This window comes from Passer domesticus, chromosome 1 (assembly GCF_036417665.1).
Source record: "Passer domesticus isolate bPasDom1 chromosome 1, bPasDom1.hap1, whole genome shotgun sequence".
NCBI lineage: Eukaryota > Metazoa > Chordata > Aves > Passeriformes > Passeridae > Passer > Passer domesticus.
In genome coordinates this window covers 26,779,926-26,803,420 of record NC_087474.1, presented here as the reverse complement: position 1 = coordinate 26,803,420, position 23,495 = coordinate 26,779,926, and the positions used below count along the sequence as shown (strand labels likewise).

At 39.3% G+C, this 23,495-nt stretch overlaps 1 protein-coding gene across 9 annotated transcripts in view; it reads right to left on the bottom strand.

Annotated features, from left to right (window-relative positions):
- The window catches only part of SCIN (scinderin), a 45,432-nt gene that overhangs the window by 12,211 nt on the left and 9,726 nt on the right, over positions 1 to 23,495 (bottom strand). For all 9 annotated transcript variants that reach the window (XM_064411275.1, XM_064411279.1, XM_064411280.1 and 6 more), the window contains 2 exons: positions 16,048 to 16,197; positions 612 to 704 (listed from right to left, as the gene is read on the bottom strand). In XM_064411275.1, coding sequence (XP_064267345.1) covers positions 612 to 704; positions 16,048 to 16,197 — 243 coding nt within the window. The remainder of the gene's footprint in view (positions 1 to 611; positions 705 to 16,047; positions 16,198 to 23,495) is intronic.

Sequence of the window (23,495 nt, the reverse complement as noted above, 5' to 3'; positions counted from 1 at the left end):
TTGTAATTACTTTTCTATCAGTCCTTTCATAATTAAACATTAATTTTAAACACATAATTGTATCTTGCATTTTATATTATGGAAGTACAAAGAGGAAATTACCACTGTACACAACAAATAAAAATCAATCATTATACCTATTTTGAAGGCTCAACATAGACCTGTTTCTTGCCTTTGACACTCACTGTTATACTGCAACACATTTAAATCCAGCTTACAGAGCTCTGTTAGTAGGACCTGTGTACTTACACTAATTTATCAGATATCCACAGAAATTTCAGAGAGTTTTTAGGATTCAAAATTCACTTTCCCTTCTTTAGTTATGTTTTACTTCAATGGTCCTGATCATATATGCAGGCCTTCTGCGTGGTTCATAGGCCACGCTCAACTTGTTTCCTGAGCATACAGAAATGTAATCCATTTTTTTCCCTCAAGTTACCCAGACTGTCTTGATTGACATCCTTTGAGAAACTTGTTCATTGGCTGGAAATAAACTAAAATAAGAGCAGTTTTGTAAATGAAGACAGAACTCTATCTATGAGGAAGGAATGAATAAAAGCATGACTACTGTTGAGCATACCTAATTATAAGTAAATAAATAAACAACTTACCATATATAGTTTAGCACTTCTCCTGTTTGTGACATCAGCCAGCTCATCATCATCATCATCACACTCAGGAAGCTCTGGCTTGTTCCCTAAAACCTGTATGAGAGAATTACGAAGTCAATGCAGAGAGAGAGTAGGTGCTGCAGCATAAACATCTGTACATTAATGTATTGTCGCAGAAACTGAATAATTGGGATCATCATCTTTATATATGAGACAATCTAAAGCCAAACTCATAACTAACACAAACATACAGATAATTTTTTAAAATCTCCAGTAACTTTATACCTACATTATGTCTTTTCCTCAGGTCAATTTGCTGGTTGTCTATACACTACAAAATACACATAGAAAGGTGTATGTGATCCTATTCTATGTGTGTGTTTACCTGTCTTCATTTTTTCTTCCCAGTAACTTCTGAACTGTTGTCAAGCACATATTGTAATTTTTGGAATGGCATTACTCTTAAAATGTTTAACAATACTAAAATTAAAACTGACAGAATGAAATATATTAGCTGAAATTATAGAGTAATTCAATTAGCAATATAAAATATCATATGATGAGTTCATTAATCTTCAAAATTACAGATTCTTAATCCCATTTTAAGGGGAAAATTTAGCTAGGGTCTTGAAAATAATTTACGGTGTGAGAAAAACATTTTCTTGCTCTACTACTAGAATATCAATTTAAACTACTGTAATAGTTTTACACCACGGGCAATATTATAACAACTATCACTACAAGAAATTTACAGAGGTTCATCAAGAATATGTTAAGTCAGGTAGTCATTATTAAGTCCTAGTTACCCTTTCTTGATGATCTTTCCCTAATGACTCATATATGTGGACGGATCCAAAGGTTACATGCAGAATACTATGAATTCCTATGAAATTATGTCCCAGAGTGAAGGTAGTAATTGATATGTCTGAGAGACTAAATATTACCACAAAGTACAAGGGCAGTACCAGCCTTCCTGTGAACTTGTGCATTAGCTGTATAAAATGCTGTGCAATATAATGTGGAGTCACAGGAAAAAGCCTTGTAAATATTTGATAACAGGGAAGCAGAACAAAGCATACAGCTGCAAACAATTTGGAAAGAAAAACAATATAGAATAAATATTTAATAGAAATCTGCCATCTGTGGAGTTTTCTTACTTGGTAAAGTCAGTAAAATAGTAAAGTAAAATACAATAAACTAAAAAAATAGCTTTTTCAAGTGTGATTGTTGCAGTTTAAGCTAGAAAATTTTATCTGTGATTTGCTGAATACAAGAAAGCAATGTCCTGTTTAAGAAAGATGTTGTCCATAGCTCTTCAGTAGCTGTCAGTCAGCATTTCCTGAATTTACACTACATGGCTGCAGATTTACTGCTCTATAGGCCAAGCTGGGCTCCATGTCCACAACAGAGTGCCACCTGGTGAACAGCTACAACAGTGGGCATATGCACTTTACTGGCACCAGGTTTCTAAAAATGTTTCCCTTCCTACCTGTCTTTGTAATGCCAGGGTCACAAAATGCCAAATAACAGGCATACATCTTTACCTGAACAACACAGAACAAGTCTGAGGGTTCTGTAACATTTGACTTTCAGTAACCAATAAGAGAGTAAAAGAATTCTGTTAACAAAACTCTCAGAAGTTTGTACTCACTAGTGCTCTGCTTAATTAGGCATTTACAGTAAAAGAAAAAAAACAAACCTCAAAACCCCAAAAAACAAAAAACCTCCAAAACAAACTAAGAAAAGACCCAAAAAACCCCACAAAAATGTTGGCTTCTGACACAGTTAAAGTCAGTGTTTTCCCTTGCTGTGCCTATAGAATACCTGTGGCAGCACAATTATTTTGCAGCATCTTTGTAAGTCATGCATGTTGATACAAAATCCCTTTTTTTCTTTTAACTATGCAAGTGTCATACTGAATGTTTCAAAGCAAATAGTGCCTGTTGGTGTTTGTGAAAGCATCTTGACAGAAGCAGCCTCTCTATTTACAGCTAGGTCTGGGTGCTGCATTCTGGTGGCAATTAAAGTAAGCAGCCCCTATAATTTAAAAATTGGGTTTTAAATTGGGGCCCAGCACAGGTTAGATTGCTGGCCTAACCAGTTGCTGTCGTAAAACCAAATGCAGAAATGTTTTTCTGAAGTAGATAGAGAATTATTGTCAAACTCACAAAGCTGGTCGTAGAAAATCTCAGTTCATGGGTACTGACACGGGGAGAGGGGTTAGAGCCCCCTTTGTGCAGGTGCAGTTAGAGATAGGAGACATTCTTGTTCCAGGGAAACCCCTCAACTCATTGCACAGCAGCTTGCACAGCAGCTTCTCTGGCCAAAGAGAGCTTCTCTGCCTAGCTTCTCAAGCCCTGTGCTTCAGCACAGGCAAACAGAAAATACAAATTATTAATTTCTGTGATTCTTTTGCTCAGAAGAGCACAAAAACAAATGGAGAAGGGCCTTGAGAGTGTCCCCTTCTCCTGCATTTTAAGCCACAGTTGCTTGTAGATCCTGGCATTGTGGTGATCAGCATTAAGAAAGACACAACGTGCTTCTCCTCACACCAGGGAAGAAAAGCTAGGACTTGTGAGGAGGGCTGTGCAGCCAACACAGCTGTCAGAAAATGCCTTGAGCTGAATCACTAGTGGTACCTGCACATGTTGGTATTAAAATCAGAAGATGGTAACAAGGTTAAATGGCCTAAGGCCTGTGAAGACACCAACTGTGAAGACATGTAGCATACATACATATAGATATATACTCACTACATTAAGTGGTATTGTATGAAATATATATAGTCAGTCCACATCTCTATTGCTAGGAACAGTTTATGCAGCTTCCAACATGCATTTATTTGTTGTCAGTTTGTCTTGTCTTGGAGGATTAGACAAATCATGGAAGGAAAAACTCCATACTTAAACACAAAGCATGAAAAAATGCTGAAATAATGTTCTTTCCCAAAGAAATGCCTTCCAGAGAAGTTGTCTTTACTTCTCCTAAGGCAGACTCCCATGCTATGGCTCCACATGTGTATGTCTGCATGTTATGAAAATTAATAGTTTTATGAGTAAGATTACAACAGTATTGAAACAACAGCTAACTGCTATGCTGAAATTGGCTTGTATCATTCCATAAGCATCTGCTGGCTCAGTTATAGCTCTCTGGGGCACCTCCCTTTTTACAGGTAATTCCCATGTGATAGATCAAAAAGAAAACAGATCACTCTAGCTGAGACTGCAGTCGCAGGCTCCCAAAGCTTTGCAGTAAGGTACCCCAATGAAATGATTTATACCAACAGACCATTTGAAGGACACTGGATCTTCTGATACTCATATACATATACTCTCAGTTTCACACAAATCCTATGGCAGTGATTTACACAGGACTATGCTCATATAATCCTTTCTGCACAGACAGCCTGCTCCTCTGAATCAACACCGTATGCTGACACTTCACTTTCAGTAACCAATAAGAGAGTGAAAGAATTCTGTTAACAAAACTCTCAGAAGTTTGTACTCACTAGTGCTCTGCTTAATCAGGCATCTACAGTAAAGGGAAAAAAACTCCAAAAACAAAAAACCTCCAAAACAATTCTGATGCACAAACAACACAGTGTGCTGACAGCCCCAGGCTGGCTCTCCTGCGTGCTCTGAGGTGCGAGACCCTGACTCACAAACATGCCAAGAACTCAGAGCCAAAAATCCACCTGGAAATAGCAATGCTCTCTTGGATACACACAAGACAACCTAGCCACACTGCTCCCCAGATGCCCAACCACCCTGGCAAACTTCCCACCTTAGATCTCATAAATGTACAGCTGCACACACAGGCCCTGAAACCGCTTTTTAAATCATCATCATTATTATGTTTATCATATTATCATTATTCATTACTACAGTAACAGCAATAGAAAGAGTAATCAGGGGCCCTGAAAGCATATCCATGCCCCACCGTCTTCATTCTTTGGGTTTAGCATTGTTTTAGCAGAAGTATTCATTAACTCCATACCTTTAGATCTTGTCTGAAGGCATATAACAGGAAGTTAATCTGCATTAATCTTAAAATGTTGGGGTTTTTAAGTTCTGTTAGACTTCTATGTTGACACTCTTAGGTCATTACAAGACTACCATTATGCAAACCAAGAGAACATCAGTTCCTCTACAATTGCCCAAGTTCACTTGTGGTAAATGCAATGTAGCTTATCCTGCCTGCAAAACCTGCTTCATATTTGCATGTGCACAAGCTCTTCTCTGTAAATATCTGCACCCCCTCAGATAAGTGCAATATGAGCCAATGCTTTTACTCAGAAATGAAACTCCACCCTTAAAAAAAGAAGAAATACAGACAAGAAGTTTTACATCAGAAGGAATGTGACAAGGTAAATAATTTAAAATGAAGTCAATTAAAAGAAATTTGGCAAATATTTTCTTCATAACTGGAGAAGCCAGCTCTGCATCATAAAATAGCTTATATTGATTTAATGGGAGCAAGAAGTTTAAGGAGTTCAGTGAGGCTGAAAATCCACCTAGGAAAACAATACCTGAACAGCATGTCAAGTGAAGGTCAATTAAGAAAGAAAACCAGTTTTATACAGTTTAACTTGTGTACACTAGCATTGTGTTTGATTTTCTTCTTCATATACACACTTTGGGTTAGGTTTCTGGGTCTGAAACTGAACTGTTTGTCATGGCTGTGATCCTGAAGATCAAATCTCAAAACCACTCAAACTCCCACCTCTCAAACTACCATCTTTATAAGCTAAGTAGAAAGAAAAGCAGGAAATTTACACAGCTTAAAGCTGCCTAAATGTCATTTTATTACTTCTTTTGGAAAAGAGTCAGGGTAGTAGCTCATAATTTACTTTCCTGTATGCTTTGACACAAGCAAGTATATCCTGGTCCACAAATTCAAGGTACACGTGTAGGTTGTGGCAGGGAATAAAGCCACTGTGCAGGACTACAGGTCTGAAAAACAGCCACAGTATGAGCTCATTGGTAGATAAAGGTTTAGATTTTTATTAACCTTCAAAGCAGAGAAGAATATTACAAGGAACATCTCTCTGAAGTAAGTATTCTCTCAAACATGTATTAAGCAGGAAAAAAATCCATCAGAGAAAGGAAGGGATGAACATGATGCAGGCTGGTAACCACCTGGCTGACCCTGGGTACCAGCACAGAGGATCCTCAGGCAAAGGTGGCTTTAGGGCCTCTCTGCTGCAGTAAATAGCCACAGTTTAACTTCTAATTGTTTGGGGTTACTGGTTCCTCTGATGGAGCACAACCACTGCTGAGGACATTCTGGACCAGACAAAAATGACTTCTGACATTTGTCAGATAATGAATAACCAAACAGGCTTATTTTACTGGTTATTGTAACCTGGAACTCTTTCCATCAATTTGAACAAATATGCATTGTCTCACAAAAAATTACACTCCCAACAGGAAAAACTTATCCCTTCACTGAACTGCTCACCGGGTTTCTGCCTGAAACAGCCGCTCACTAGCAATTCCAGCAACAACAGATTTCATTACATGCTCACCTTGAGCAGGCAACCTCCCACCCTCCTGAACACAGATTGAAAATAAGATAGAAATAGCCATAATGCACTGAGAAATGGGCAAAAGGATGGTTTATGTTAATATATAATTCTGGCATGCTGTTAGTTTCTGGCATTTACCATGTAATTTATCAAAAGGACTTTCTGGCATTAAGGTCTAAATCTGTTCTGTGGGACTTCAGATTGCTATAAAACAGCAAAACACATCAGCTGCTCATGGCACTTTTGATGCACAAATTATGGCCTACATTTTTAGCCAGTTTTTGTTGTCTCAGGAATTTCAAATGCAAATTATAATTTTTTTCAAAGCTCTGTGATTAACTGCTTAAAAATAGGGCATTAGGCTTTGGCAGCTTTTAATAAAATATTTGCAACTTTGCATATCTGTCTGGGATAATTTGAATAGAAAGCCTTTACTCACATGATAAGAATATTCTAACATTGTCTGTTCTATGAAACTGGCCGTGGATAACATGTTCACAAAAAGGTGTCTGGATCAGTCTTGACAGTACAAATTTTATTTTTTTTGATAGTTTGGCTGCAAGGTAAAACAGGCTGCTTTCTGTCCTGCTGGGACTGCACAGCTGGCAGTATCTAAGCTAGTTATTTACTTGAAGACTGGGTGTACATGAAATGAGGAAACCCCCAGCCTACATTATCTTCAAATATCTGGCTTTTAGGATGTCTCCAAGATGAACAGTGATCCTGTGCCTAAGAAACCAGGAGGGTGAAAGGCAGTAACGATGAAATGCAGCAGTCATTTTCTAATCATTACTGCTGCTGAAAGAACACAGGGAATTGAGCTGTTCAGCACCTGCCTACCTGCAGCATAATTAAAAATGAACTAGACAATCACCTCCACATCTTTTTGCATTTATACTAATTCTTTCTACCTAAGTTTTTAATCTCACTCCTTTGTTGACATCATCCTCTGACACCAGAAGTAGTATTAAATACGGGACCCAAAGCCTGCAGACACTCACACGTGTACTTGAGTTTCCCATTTTTTCTGCTTTATTGGAACATAAATTGAGGTACACACTGAAGCCTTTGCAGCTTGGCAGATCTCTGTTTGAAGGCCTTGTGGATAAAATATCTTATGTGCTACGTGACAGTGCATGCTTATGTGTTGGATAATAATGAAATAAATCAGTAACTAATGCCAACAGGGAGCCTCAGCCATAAAGGATATTTATCTGACAAAATCCACAACACTCTCAGCTTTTCATTCTTTAAGTGCCTCCAGTTTTGCAGCTGCTCCCAAGGCTGTGGCTGGACCACACCGATATGGGAGTGAAAAGAGGAGTGTGGCAAACACTCCATGAGGCTTGAGCTGGAGGCAGCAGCCCACGATTGGCTGCTAGGAAATCAGTGTTCCCAGGGGATGCACAGCAGCTGGAAGAGCAGCAGGCAGCTGTGACACACAGCAGCATCAGGGTGACAGAGGAGCTGCAGCAAGGTGTTTCAGCACTTAGACCATGAGCGGGGAAGGTGGAAAAAGCTACTCAGGGCATTGGAATATTTTTGGAGTGCACTGCTGGCTGTATTCACAAGCTCAGCATTTCCAGTGCCATACAGCAAACAGACCAGATATGCCAGGGGATCCTCTCTGGTAGGACACCAAACTCTTTGGTCCAAGACAGAGCACAGATTGGACTCTAAGAAAGCAATTCAGAGAGTATTTTGACAGATATTCTCTAATGACTCCTGCTGATGCTTGAAATAAATTAAATATTTATTACCACAGGGAGGAAGAATGTTCCTTTCACCTGGTTGTCTAGGAGATATATCCTGCTTAGCTCTTTGAAAATAATTTCCTCCTGCTAGTTTAGGTGCCCTCCACTAAGAGATTTATGTATTTAAGTTCCTACATGTCCTAAAATTCTGTGTAAAGGAGCCAAAATGTTCAGCTATGATTTATAGTTCTTCAGAGTGAGAAGCTGCAGCACTCATTACTGCAGTATTTAAATCCATTTTAATTTACCTACCTTTTATTTTTAAAGGTAAAGCCAGACAGTACAAAGTCACAGGCAGCTGTGTACGCAGAAAACCTGGCCCTAACAGCCTGCTTTGAAGTACCTGCAATAATTATATTTACAGATTTCTTCAGCATCACACACTGTGGTGGTGAAAATACTGAACTGATCCCCCAACACATGGGATGCTTTCTTCCATACAGCTGTGCTTCATTCTGGCCCAAACATGAGAGGACTCTTATTCTAGTTTTACATGGTCTGGACAGGGAGCAGCAATCTGTGCACATGTGGAGTTCTTTTAAAAAAAAACCAACAAAACAATGTACAAAGTTTTTCCTCCCTGAGTTCTTCCTGCACTACAGAACTTTCACTAAGGAAAATTCAAAGGTAACCTTGCACACAGAACCCAGTTGCTCTCCATGGGGCTGGGAGAAGACAAACCTACAGAAAAAAAACAAAACAGGAAAAAAAACCCCTTCCAGGTGCATTTCTGTTAGGGAGATACAAGATTTCCAGGAAGAAACTATTTCAGAACTTTTTATACAGCAAAGAAAATCTACCCTTTCAGGTCTTCTCCATGAAATTCCCCTGTTGCAAGAAAGTACCTTGAAATAAGAGCTAACAATCCCACGTGGGGATAAGTGCTGACATCTCTTGTCTTTGACCTTCTCTTAATTATGCTCATTTAATAAGTGAAAATTATAGTACTTTTTCACCAATAGATTTCTTGGTAGTATAGCACAGAAAGGAAAAAAAGCATTTCAAACTCTATTCATATTCTAACATGTAATTATAAGATTACAATTGACTTATGTGGTAGCCCTGCGAGTGCTACATCTGCTAAAGAAGGAAACATAACAAAGATGAGTAGTTTTCTCACCCAGAAGAATGCAAATGAGACACATTTGATCATAAGCACTTCCAGAAAATCATTAAGATCTTAGAAATTCCCTAGAATACCTAGTTTAGAAGCAACTTTCCCAGCATAAGAAATTAGGTTTTCAACCACCTGCCAGTAGAGTTGTTCATAAAGAATTTAGCTCATGCCATGCAGTATGATACACCTGAACATTTTCTTTTCTGAAATTAAATTTCTAATGCAGGCATTGAAATCCATATTTAGAGACCTAATTAGAAGCCTGGCTTACAGATGTGTTTGCCACCTGCAGCTCCTATTCAGTTCCCTGTCATTTAAGTACCTGGCTTCAGGCAGCCAAGACTGAAAACTGCAGCTTGAAGAATATTATGGGAAACCCCCAACCTTTAGGAAGATTCCTCCTTACCAGCTTCTGCCATTCTCTGGCCAAACTCCTCTTGATCTTCTACACGGGTCTGGGAAAAACGCTGGGCCAAATGCTCAGCTAGTGCCAAGCAGCTAAGATGTACTGGAACCCAGGCCATGCAAGTTTTTGTCTGAGTATGATTTGTGTAATTTAGTCATTTAAATGTAAATTTGCATCAAGAAAAGGGATTGTCCTTAATGAAGGAGATAGGCTCCAACACTGTAAAGAACTCCTGGTTTTGACAGTTTGAAACTGGCACTCTGAAGGGCAAGGCGTTTGCACTTTGTACCCATTTTCACAGCCATCATAAAGCTTAATTAAACACTGGAATCGGTGAACTGCCACTCCTCAGACTGAACAGGTGTTGCTATGAAAGGTGCACAGTCATGTGTAAGATTTTTATCCCTGCAGGTTTATTCTCCTGGACTATTTTGAGTTGTATCCAACAAACTGATCAAAATGACAGGACCCAAATTCTTGCTGGCACCTACCTATACCCAAAATCACTCCAGTGAAGCAGCATATTTGTGTTCTTGAGGGGTAAATTTGACCCATAGTTTCAAAGCAGCCTGAGAAAGCTGTCTGTTCATTTGAGTAGCCAATACAACTACTAATAGAAACTACAGCTAGTAGTTCTGCTATTTTCTGTGCATCAGCTTTCTTAAGTCTTTGTATTCTCATTAAAATGTAGTTGACTGCTCTGTGTGCCTGGGTTACTAAGTCTTTGCACTGGGATCTGGTACAACTTCCATTGTTCTCATCCCTCTCTCAATGCATTAATTTTCCTTTGTACGTGACTGTTCAATACTGCCTCTACCCTGGGACTGAAATTCATTTCTAGTATTTATTTCACTAAATTCCTTGGAATAATGTCTATTTTTCTCCAGTTGTCTCAATTTAGATAATAGAAGACATTACTTTGCTTTACATATTTCCAAAGCCATAGATAGGACTTCATTACTTTTCATCTTGGACATTTTTTTGGTTGTGAACAGATCAGGCTGGGCCTGACAGTTACATGCAGTTCAGAGCTGATGAACATGTAGCCTTTGAGTAAAACTGCGTACAAGCTACATGATTAAACAATTGTTTAATCCCTAACAAATGCCGGGAATTTGTAGTACACAGAAACTTAGAATAGAGTATTATTCTAAAAAGTTACCCCTCTTCCTCCTCTCGCATCACCCATTCCACTGTTCCTTCACTCCTCTGTATTCAAAACAAACAAAACTGCCCTTAGCATGACTTGAGCTCATAATACCACCAAAAGCAAGGGAACAAGAAGGAACACAAATGTTGAGAGTAGCAAGAGCAGTTTTTTGCCTTTTCAGAGCTGTGATGACAGATCCTGCTCTTGCTGGCTCTGGGAAAGAAGCAGGTACCAAACCAGTACCCTCGCCAGTGGGGCACGTGCTGCTCTTCCAGCCTTACGTAAGGATCCATGTGACAGGGCCAGGGACTGCAGGAACCTGCACAGCTCCTTCAGAGCAACATGTCCTTGCACTCTCACACCCACTTAACCTGTCAAGGCAAGCCTCAATTTTCCCCAGCTACCTCACTGTGCTCCATGCTGTCCTTGGAAATTATCTTTGGTTTGTAAAAAATAATTTTTAAGGGCTTGAGTTTAATAAGAAAGGAAGAAGTGATCCTGCTCTTCTATCCATATGGGCAGACATATATCCAATTAATTTAAGGACTACTGGAGCTTCATGTTTTCAACATGTTTGCATTATTTGGGTCTTTAGAGTCTAGAGCCTCTGTAACTTGCATTTGCAATGCAATCTCTCTATTGTCTGTGCACTTGGGATTCTGTTCACAGGGCTGAGTTAGCACTGCACAGTGCTGCCAGTCCCTTTCCAGCTACAAAGGTAGGAAGGTGTGACTGGCTGTAATATGATCAGACCATTCACCCATAGTATTTATTCACACCATAGGCAAAAACAATCGTCGCTGAATACAATGGCACTCAGCAATTCTCATGATTAACCATTGCTTAGGGGCTTTGAAGAAAGAGCAGGGAGGAGAAAGGCTGCTTTGCCAGCAAGGAGGAACAGGTCTCCCTGTTGCTCGGTATTTACACCATCTGAATCTTTACACAACTATTTTAAGAGAGGTTTGCACCCACCTGTTGGTAAGGGCTCTAGAAAGCTGACAATAACAGGCACATGACTACTGCAAATGCTGAGTAAATAAAAGTGGCAGAGCTTTATGTTTGAAGGCAGAGGAGTGATTCCAAAGATGCATACTAACAAGATGATTCATTTTTTTTGTGGTTTTGAACTTCAGCTGTTTTTCTCTGGTTTCATTGTTTTCAGTCATGAAAATCAAAAACCTTTACAAAACCACAACAAAAAGTCTCAGCAGTAAAACCCACAGCAATCATATAATATCAAGAGTTGCAGTTTTGAGGGAGTTGTGTAAGGGAACAATAAATTCTATGAATCAGACAGGCTCAGAGAAAACAGAAGCATCTTGAAAAGTGTTAACTGAACATGACATATTAAGTAGAGGGGGCAGATGCAGGCTTAACATTTAGTTTAGGTAGAACTCAGTCTATCCTACTTTTTCATTGGCTCTCATACCCTGCAGACTGACACAGCTGCTCAACATACTTGAAATGTACTACAGGGAGGTGAGTCTATGTAGAGAGAAAGTACTATCAACATAAACATATTTTAGGGTGTCTAATGTTTCAAATTACACAAATAGAGGAAAACAAATACACTAAGACTTTCTCCTCCCCTCTACTTCATCTCTACAATTATGATGCCAGATCAAGGGATTGCTGCACAACAAATGGAGGATTTGGTGTCTTTTCCTTGAGTGACTCAGAACTGAATGCTTCTATGCTTCCTGTATTACTACAAGCACGTTCAGGTTGCTGGCAGACTAGAAACCTTCACAAATACACTAATTTCTGATTACTTGTTTTTCTAGTTTGCCATTACTCCACAATATTAAATAACAACATTATGGGAAACTTTTTAAAATACAGCTTCTCCAATTTTGTTATCTCTTCAAAATTAGAGCAGAAAATTGCCTGTCCTGAGCATGGCTTCTAATTACTTTAGCTGCTCTCAGTCCTCAGCAATCTTTTGGGCAACTAAAAGTAGTGCTGTGAGACCTCTGCTTACCACTGCAAGCTGTGAGAAGGATAAATATCAGTGATAGCACAGGCAGCAGCTACCACACTGTGTCAAGCATTGCTAAGATCTGATTTTGGATTGGTGCCATGAAGGTAAAAAAATTTCTGTAACACAATTCCAACATTCAAGTGTGAGATTCAGCAGAATGGATAACTATTCAGCTGTTGACATGTGAAAATCAGCACAGAGTTGACACCTGGTGATTTTTTTAATGTTCAGTTTACACTGGTGACCAATCACAGCAACAGCAGCAATTTGTCCAAGGTGGTCTGTTTCTCTTAATTTTCCAAGGTAGCAGCCCTATACAACACTGCTTCTCTAAACCTGGCAGTCACTACCTCACCTAAATTTACCTCACCAAATGTGGCACCTAAAGCCAGAATTATGTATCTGGCTTCACCTTCTAAACACGGAGATGAAGCCAGATACATAAATATCTTTGATGTGCATGCACAGAAAGCTTCTGCTTTGTCTTCACAGTCAGAGTTCTAGTGATCCCTGAAGCATCTTGTGAGAACTTCTGCACACCTGCTGCAAGTCTGAGCTTTCCAGAGTGAGTATCACACTGTGTTTCCAGAGTGCAAGCACAGGATGGTCACTGTGTGGCCTGTGGTGGCAGATGAAAAAGGGCTTGCTGATGTCAAAGCTGCTCACATACCCAGCTTCTAGTAATGCTCCTTTCCCAGGGCAAGCGAGTTGTGTCTTGCTGGTCTGCCACAGCAATTCATCCAGTCCTACAGCAGCTCCAGACAGCTCTCTCCCATGGGCAAATTCAAGCACTGCTGCCTGTTCCCACTGCTAAAAATGGTACCTGGGAGCAGTAACAGCCCTTATCAGACAAGTTCACCTCACCCACAGCCCCCAGCAGGACAGTGGACTGGCTGGGAAACACCTCCTCATCACAGCACTGCTGCCTCTGCTAATCCTGCAGCAGGACAGAAGTGTGGCAGGGTTAGTTTAGCCAGCCTGTGTCTTGCCTTTGTGGTGGGATGCAGGCACAGAAGTCCTGCTTTTCTGTAGGGAATCACAGTTCTGTGCTAATGGAGCAGGAATTAAATCAGTATTGGCTCTTTCTGCTGGTACTCATGGTGGGTATGCCAGCCCCTGCCTGAAGCTTCCACTGGCACTCCACAAGCAAGTTTGGCCACTGATATGGAAGCAGATTTCTAGCTCACAGGAAGGGGAATCATTCCTGACATTTGTCAGAGGAGATAATTTTAGGAAATCTCTTTCTGATCTGAGTGGCGTACGGGATGACAAAATGAATATTTAAAGTATGTAATTCTTTTCCCTAGAAAATAAATCAAGCTTTTTCTAAGAAAGCTGGAGATGCCAAAAATCCACCCTTCCTGATGTAGAGAGAAGAAACAAACACAATGTTAGCTCAACAGGAGTTAGCCTGGGAGAGTATAACAGCAAGTTAAGAGACAATTTTGTGGAAGGAAGGAGAAATACAAACAAAGAGTACCAGGAACTGGAAACAATTCGAGCAGGAGTAAGGATTAATAAATTTTACATGTTTGTGAGGTTAACTACCCTCCTGACTTCTTAGCAGCACATTTCAGAGTGGACTGGGACAGCCACAGCTGAGCTGCAGACCGTGTTATGGAACCAGCACTTGTAAAACAAGGCTAGCACAATGCAGAAGAGAAAACAAACCCTGACTGCAGACACACTCAAACTGGGCTCATCACAGTGGCAGCAATAAAAGCAGTTAATCTAATTGCCTTGAACTACCCATTTCTGTTTCCTCCATAGTCAGAATCCTAAAAGAAAAGCAGAAACTTCTTCATACACTGCTGTGCAAGTGAAGAAAAAATTTATTCCCTGATACAATAACAACGCAGTTCAGGATCAAAATGCCATCTTGGTGTTTTCCTGCTCTTAACCATGTGTCAAGGTTGCTACAAAACAACAGTTGCACACAAATGGAAGTCTGGCAAAGAGATGCAGGGGCAAGGGCAGCATATCCCTTCCCCTCTGAGCCTATGGAGTGGGATGGCAGGGAGGCAGCTTGCAGCTGGCCCGTGTCCTCACCGGGGTAGCACAGAAGTCCAACTTATCTGCACCTGCACCACGAAAGGAGCAAAGGGAGCTGCTCTGATCAATGCTCCCAAGTCACTCATGAGTGTACCAGAAGCTCTATTCAAAGCCTCCAGAGGTAACCCCAGGATGGGCTTGGCAGCAGCAGCCGTGGCCAGGGGCAGGGTCCCAGTGCTATCCAGACACAGCTGCAACAGGATGCAACCCATGCTGTGATTCAAATCAGGAGCAGGAGGTTGCTCTCCACTTGTCAATCTGTGCTCTTTTCAAAAGAGTTATACATGTAAAATATGTGCCACATCAGAGCCAGTGTGGAAAGTCTGTACAAGGAAGTAAAGAAACAGTCAAAGGATTGTTTGCTTGGCTTTTTCCCTCTTCAAAAATCACCAGTACACTGTGTGCCACCTCCCCTACTTCTGAACACAGCCACATCTGTACTCACACCCACAGCAGAAAAGGTCTTTGCAAGGATAAGGACAGTCCACCCAAAGGGGTCCCCACAGCCAGCACGGCCACGGGCTGGTGGCTCAGCACCTGTTTTGCTCTCAGGCAGTAACCAGTCATGCTGCATATGACCACACTGAATGAAAGCAGCACAAAGAATAACTGCACTCCTGCATGCACCATTAGCTTTACTTCCTGAACCTAATATGGAGTACAAGACAATATCCTAGCTGTACATATTCCATTTTATTGAATGACGGCTTGGTGGCCCTGCTTCCCTCTTCCTTCTCTTTAGAGAATGAATGGAAGAAGATTAATTTAGGACACAAATGCCAAGTGCCAATGCTTTTATTAATGGGCCACCTGTAACAACATGAGTGTTAATTTTTCGAGATCTGAAAAATGCATAAATTGGGAATTTTTCTTTGACTCTACTTTGATCAGCTCAGTTATGATATTTGAAATCTGGGGATTTTAAGTAAATTGTTAAACTTTCTAAACATATGAGGAAGGGGCTCACTGAGGTTACTAGAGGCCAGGGTCCTATGATCTTGAAATAGAAGCAGAAGTATGCAAAGCAGCGTGCTTGGCCCCCAGTCAAATCAATAAGCAATTTGCCACATTCTTTTACTTTCTACACACAGTAATTCTGTATCTTTCCTTGTTTGGTGCTGTCCCAGATGGATGCTTCTTCCTCACACAGAGCTGATGGTGTGCTCTGGTGTGAGCCATGGTGTTAATTCAGTCACTGTACAGCTAACTCGGTAAAGCAAACATTTGTTCTTGTAAAAGTATTCTCAGATGATCAATTATCTCAGACTGTATTGCCCAATTAACTTAACACTGCCTGGATAAGGAAGGAAGGAAAAGGTATAAACTGGCCTACTACACCCTTTATCTAGCATCACTCCTAGCACCAGCCCAATCTGATTTAGCTCCTGAGGTGCAAAAACTTTTTATTTACAGCTATGTCAGCAACAGGTTTGCACGTCACAATACCTCTATGAGCCGGTCTGGCTCACTGCCTTCTTCCACAGTAATTAACTTGGACCTTCCGTTTCGTTCGTTGTCCCGAATGCCAACAGCAACCTGTGTAGCCTTCAGCCTCTCATACTTGTTGCATGATGAGCCACACCACTGATAGATCTCCTGAAATAATGAAAAGGACACACACTTTAGCAATAGGATTCAACACAGCAAAATTATACAATTAATTTCGTTAATAATTATCCTACTAGATCTAAACCACCAGAACATTAGTGAATCTACATCTTTCAGAAGTACTTTCTAGAAGAGAGTTGCTCAATCACATAGATATTTGCAGTATCTATGCCCTAGTCTTGAACTGCACCAGGAGAGATTTAGGTTGGATATTAGAAGAAATTTCTTCTTGGAAAAGGTGAGTAAACATTGGAGTGGGCTGCCCAGGGAGGTGGTGGAGTCACACCCCTGGAGGTGTTTAAGAAAAGACAGGATGGGGCATTTAGTGCTGTGGTCTTGTTGACAAGGTGGTGTTCAGTCAAGGGCTGAACTCAGTGATCTCAGAGTTTTTTTCCAACTTATTTCATTCTGTGATGCTGTAATATGCAAGATATTTATATAATATAATTTAGCTTCCACTTAACTAGAAGATCACTAGAGCTCAGAATAGTCAGAATTTTGGTTTGACTGAGTTTTATCCCAATATAGAGCTTTAGCTAATTAAAGAACCAGGAACTCCTAAATTTGCTACTACAATTTTTATACATGTCAGCTCCTCTTCTGTGGTACTTCAGCAGTGCTGATACTCACCTGTGTCAAGAAACAAATTCATTTCAAAATCTCCAGGAAGATCCAGATTGTATGTGTTACTTCCAATCCAGTTTTTATCTGCTGACCTTTTGCAGAAAGCAGCATGTTCCCAGGGCACCTCTCAGGAAAGGGAGACACCAGAACCAGCCTAAGACAGGTCACCTGATTCAGCCACACAGACCAAGAACCCCGAGTTTTGGCAATCCCCATTATTCATCCAGAACTTGAAGCATTTCAGAATAAAGAATTTAGATTTTGGTCTTGATGAAAAGTACTAATGAAAGGCATAACATAAGCTGCAGGGATGCTAGAGGCTGGGCTGGAAGGAACCAGTCCAAGGAAATTACTGATTTTGGCTGGTTGCTTCCCCCACCTTCTCCTGGAAGAAGGTAATTTGATTCTTCACATGATTCTGTCAAATAGTTCAAATAGTACAGCAATAAAGGTACACAGTCCTTTTCAGTTTTAATAAGGTTCAACGGGTTTGTGTTCATCTGCAATGCAAATTTTAATCAGAGCTCTTACTGAATAAATTACTTGGGCTTAGTTTTATGTTGTATATACAACTGTATAAAACAGATTTAAGATGAAAATCTGTTCCATAAAAAAAAAAAAAAATCAAGTTATTTCTGCTGACCACTGTTGGTCTTTAACAGTACTTGAAAGGGTGGTTTGCAACAAGTGAGGGATGAAGCACAGCTTCTCTGTACTAGCAGATGCAAATATTTAGAAAACAACATTCATAGCATCTGCATACAAAACAGAGCTAGTAACTTCCAACAGTTACTTTTCACCAGTTTGGACATTAAACCCCCCACAGTGAGATCTCAGTGATCTCACTGCTCTCTTCCAACCTCCCTTCCCCCCCTTCAAAAGCATCTCTTCAAAGTTTTAAGGATTACACCACAGAGTCACAGAACTCTATCCCTTTCAACTCGCAGACGTTATGCAATGAAAGCTGTGAGGTTTTCAGCTTGCTTTTAGCAACTTGACTGTAGGGTTAAATTAAAAAACTGCTTCTAAGTTCTGGTTTAAATACTGTCAGTTTACCAAGTATCCAGAATCTGGAGACATAGCTAGTGTCAGGTCTGAACCTTATCTTAAATCCGACTTTCTACATTTCCCCAGGAAAACAAAATGTCTGTTCATACTTAGGGAAAGATCTTTCTAAAGAACTTAATGTGAAGCGTTCCAATCTGAGCAGATTTTTAACATATTTGTTATTGCCAGGCACTGCTTCAGCTCTTTTCTACCAAATTCATGGAGACTTTCCACTACACAGACTCCTTAGCATCATTCTCATCTTGGCCTACATCCAACTATTCAAGCCGATTTGCAATTATGTGAGAAAACAGGAGTCACTAGAGATACTGCAGCACTAAACGGGAATTCTTTATTTCCCTTAGGAAACAGGGAAAGAGGCAAGGCAGCTATTGCCTTATCTCAGTGTTGGTGTGGCAACTGCTGGAGATTGCTCATTCAGAAAGGTTGGAAGCACAGCTTCAATTGTACCGATTGACCTTCTCTTGGTTTTTTGGTAACTGGTGATAGAACCTCAAACAAGTAGTTGCATCTACAAAATCAGTATTTTTGCTGTACTGACCACAAAGGATATTGTGAGACTTGAACTGCCACTGCAAATTACAAAGACCTTTACTTCTTGGACAATAAATTCACATTTTCTTTTCTTAGCATCTCCTAAAGGCCCCACTGCACCCAAGTTACTCCACATTCACAGCTTATTCTCCCTGTCTGCCTTCAGCCAGCAAGTGACTAAAATGACTCTCCTACAGTCCACAGGCTCTAGGCTTCAAATGAGCTTGGGGAAGGAGAAGGACCTTTAGAAATCTACAGTAATGGATTTCAGATTTTTAAATTTGCATGTTTCATTATTTTCCTTAAAAATAATGTTCCAGGTTTTCTTCTACTACATAAACCACCACCTGAATCAACAAGCAGTGTCTGAAAACATTCTTGATCTGGAGATTTATAAGCTCCATTTTACACAGTTATGGGAAAAATACTCATTTTCAAAGCTAGAGAAATGAGAATCTGCTTCTTTTTAACACTAGAGAACAGACACACTTATTCTTTATTATTCTTAGCCTGAAAGCTAAACTTAATGTACTATATAATCAAATAGAAGGACATAAGCAGCCACAGGCCATGAAAATGTCCCAAAATATATTATATGGTAATGTATTTGCTATGATCACTAAAATATCACAAGCATTCAGTGCTAGGAGCTTTCAGGAGCTTGTATTTAATTAATTTAGTCTTCTGAACTCAAATAATCTCATTTTCAATGTATCTAATTTTGAGGCCTCACAGAAAAGAAGATTAATATCTACAAGTTTGCCTTCCTGATATAACCTACCCATTTTCAACCTTTAGGCAGATTCAGTTTTTCAAAAATTTAAAACCAGAAGAAGAGTTTTAGAAGTTAAAGCTACTTCTTGAGAAGGCTAATATTTAGATCTGGATTTATCTGAAATACAGTCAGTTAGTTATCTAACCATATCCAACAACTCATTGAGCTTTTGGGTCATATTTTGTTATTCATGTATTTATTTTTTAGATATATAAAGTGCTCAGCTAGGGGCAAAATAAGATACTTAGCTTTAGCTCACTCACTACTTTCAGAATTTCCTAGCTGTACTACACCTTCACTATTTTTAGGTTTGTTTTGCTAACTTTATTTGGAATTGGCAAGTTGACAAAAGATGTTTCCATTAAAATGAAAACAAGACTTCAAGTGTTCACTCCCCTCAAACTAAAAGGGCTTCATTCATCAGTAATTCCTGTGCCAAGCCCAGTTTATTTTCAGAAGTTTGCACTAGTCGTATTTACTTTTTAAAACCTCTTAAACAGAATTCTGAGAGAGATACCCTGTATTAATTATTGAAATCAATATAGTTATATAGTTATAGTTATACAATTAACAGCTGAGGGCGAGAAAACATTATCATGAATAATGTTGTAATGAAACTAACATTTTAATGAATATAATATATTGAGTAATATTGAATAAATATAATATCATGAGCAGCATTGTAATGAATATAACCTTATAATGAAAAATGTTATATCAAATAACAGTGACCACCCTAGAGCTCCTGAGTGAGGCTGGGAAGGCAAGCTGGGTCTGTGCCATGCACACCGTGGTCAGAATGAGCTCTCCCCTCAACTGCACATTTTGGGGAAACAGTTTGGTCTTCCACCCACAGAGAGTCAGAATTCACTGCTCTTACTTCAAATAGCTTCTGGCCTGCAGAGTAACCTTGTGCAAGTCACATGAGATTTCTACAGCACATTAAAAATGACCCAACATTTAGCTTCCACACAGAGGCTGTGCGTCAGGATGACTATGCATGGCTCATGTGTAACCCTGAGCAAGAGCACCTTGGCACTTTTCCCTGTATGGAGGGGGACTGTGAAACACCTCCTGTTTCCTGCTCTAGCCCCAAATGGCATGCAGAGCAAGAGAAGGAAAAACAAACAAAAAAATCACTTATTTCAGAAGTGACATAAAAACCAATTTTTTTCCCCTCCAACACATAGCCACCTCTGTATTAAACTGGCAGCCTCCTTAGTCTGGAGGCACATGAAAATATACTCTCTTTTCTGGATCTTTTGTGGTCATTTCTGTGGATCTCGGCCAAGACAATGACAGGAAAAGCCAAGAAGCTTAAATCCATAAAGTTGTTTTTCTCTAGTCAAACATGCCCTAAATATGCAAGTGTTTCAAACCTGTATGTCTGTTGAAATATCTACTAATTTCCAGGCCTCTACTGTAATTGCTGATTTGCATTCTCTTATATGAAGAGATATTAAAAAAAATAAAGAAATTAAATAGGTTTCAAAACTCTAATTAGAAATAATTTGTGGTGAAACTTCATTTAAGTAGAAAATGACAGTGAAATGTTAAAGTCTCAATAACCTTAAAATACTGAAATAAACTTTAAACTTTCATTAAGAAAAGAACTTAAGCCAAGCATCACAAGCTGGCATGCATCTCTTCTTTGTTTGGAACCCTGATACACTTTAAACCTGTCGACCTTTACCCACATAAGAAGAAAGGCTGATGAGGCTTGTCAGGACAGGTGGGTCAGCAGGAGAAGAACTGTGCTGTAGGAAACCCCAAAAGAGCCAGCACTCCCAAGTAATCACCTCCTGAAGGAAGTAAAAAAAATACCCCAGCAATGCTAGAGGCAGATAGAACACACATGAATATTGGCAAAGCTTTACACACATCTTATCATGCTACTATCAAAATAATGGGCAGGCACTCAGCTGAGACTCTCCACAGTCATTAGTGAACAGCTGCTCTGATAAGGCATGAGCTCCTTTTAGCTTGTTAAAAGTCCAGTTCTGTAATTAAACTTAATATGTTCAAAGAAGAAATGCCAATAGAAAGTAGAAATAAATTGGGGAAAAAAGTATGAACTGCAAACAACAGAAATACTTCTAATGCCTTTAATTCTAAATATTTGTAAAACATTACATTGGTATTTGTATTTCAAACACAAAGGTTTTGGAAATAAAACAGACATCCCTAAAGCAATTAAACCAGATTAATATAGGCTGCTGAATGCATTTTTCTCCTTAAATTATTTACTTTTTTTCCTTTCTTGACTGTTGAATTCTTGACACAGGCAAGGAAAAAAAAACCCTCTCATTTCACATATCCATAAAATCTAAATTTGTTGAAACTGCAATACAGTGAACCATTGAAAGTTGTGGAGTTTTGATAATTCAAAACAACCTCCAAATTCATTCAGCCAGAACACCTCTGAGGCCACCATGAGCTAAAAAAAAAATTAAAATTACAATAGTGTCTTTATAACCAGTCTTTGGTGTCTCCCATTTGACTCAAATGGAACAACTTTTCAGACTAAAAATAAGTCAGATATAGCAGAGTCATGCACTTGGTACATTCATTTTTCCTCTCACACCTGTTTTGCTAGTATGCAGTAGGAACAGTTTTTGCTATACCACAGTGGATTAAGGGGTCAATACCAGGATAATCTTAATTCTAAACAACAGCAGCTCAAGCAGCAAAACATTTGGATTTCCTACAACATCAGGAAGAAAACTAACTTAACTGAATCCTTGTGGATACCTGTGTGTCCAGTCCACCTGAAGCTTAAACAATGATCTCTGGTGCAGTGATTTTTCTGTGTACAAGTGGTGGTGAGGGGAAACTTTCCAGTCCATAGAGTATGAATAAAAATCCATACTCTGAATACTTTAACTGAAGCAGGGGGCAAAAGGACTTTTTTTTTTTCTCCTCCATCTGATGACTTTGAGACTATACCAATTTCTAGAATGCTGGTATTTACACTGCTGGCTAACTAGTTCACAAAATTACAGAAAAATTAAGATGCTTACTAACCAAGATACACATTTTATAGACAGAACAATATTTTAATGCTATTAATAAGTTAATAAAGAACCTAATCACTTTAGTTCTTCAAGCTCAGCTACTTGTTTGGCAGCTCCCTGCTGCAGCATGAGCAATAGTTTAACTCTCAGCTGGGGGAAACCAGAGAAGAGGTTAGTTGTGGGAGGAAACGTGAATGGAAAACCTGCATGAGTCAGTTTTTAGAGTCAGGGAAAGCAACTAAAAATGTACAGTGATGAATGGCAAAACACAAGAACCTGTTCTCCCAGCCCTGTTTATACCTTAACAGTGACTTTGCTTATTAAAGCAATTAATATGCCTGTTGTGAACTGCTTTATCTAATGGAAGAGAAGCAAAGTGACCTAAAAGAAGTAGTGAGGGAAGAAGATTACAGAAACCACCAAGACAACTGTGCTTAAGGTTGCAGTGTGATGCTGAATCATACCCCGTGGTTATAACCATAAAGCAAGTATCTGTTATCTTGCTCTTTAAAAAGCAGAAGTTACTTTTCTTTTTTGTTAGCATAATTTAATCTACACCTAGTTATCAGTTGTTATGAAAAGTAGCTGTCATAAAAAGCCAGCCTTTTTGCCTGCTGTATTTCTTCTAGTGTCTTTGTTGCAAGTCTCCTTCTGACATGCTTATCATGTGTTCTATTAGCAACATACTGACCAGATACATGACGACAACAACTCCGTTCAGTCTCATGAGCTCTAACTTCATAATTTTCATTTGGATTCATGAAGCCCTTGAGAAATACATACATAGATTGCTAGATAGCACAAGCTGTTTCTAAGAATACTGTGGGCTCTTCTATTTCAAATATAATATTTTGCTGGTCACTAAGGATACAACTTCAGACAGCTTTCATACAGCACAGCTTCCCAAACTGTGTTGGGAACCATTCAATAAAAATCAGCTGATCAATTAATGTTGCTTTGTTTTATTGTTACATTATTTCTGCTCCATGTTTGATAACCACCCCAGTTACTGACACATCTCAACACTCCAGTTTCATAAATAACCAGCATACATCAATATACGCAATGTTAATTTCACAATACTAACAAGCTTCCTTCCCACTTTAAACCAGGAAAATTGACAAAAGATATGAAAGCCTTTAGCACATCTTATCAAAAATATACATATATACAGTATGTTTACATATGCATTTAAATAAATACAAAAAAATAGCCTCAGAAACTCTATGTGTGTTATTAACTAAATGGCACAGTGATCTATTTTTCTCCTT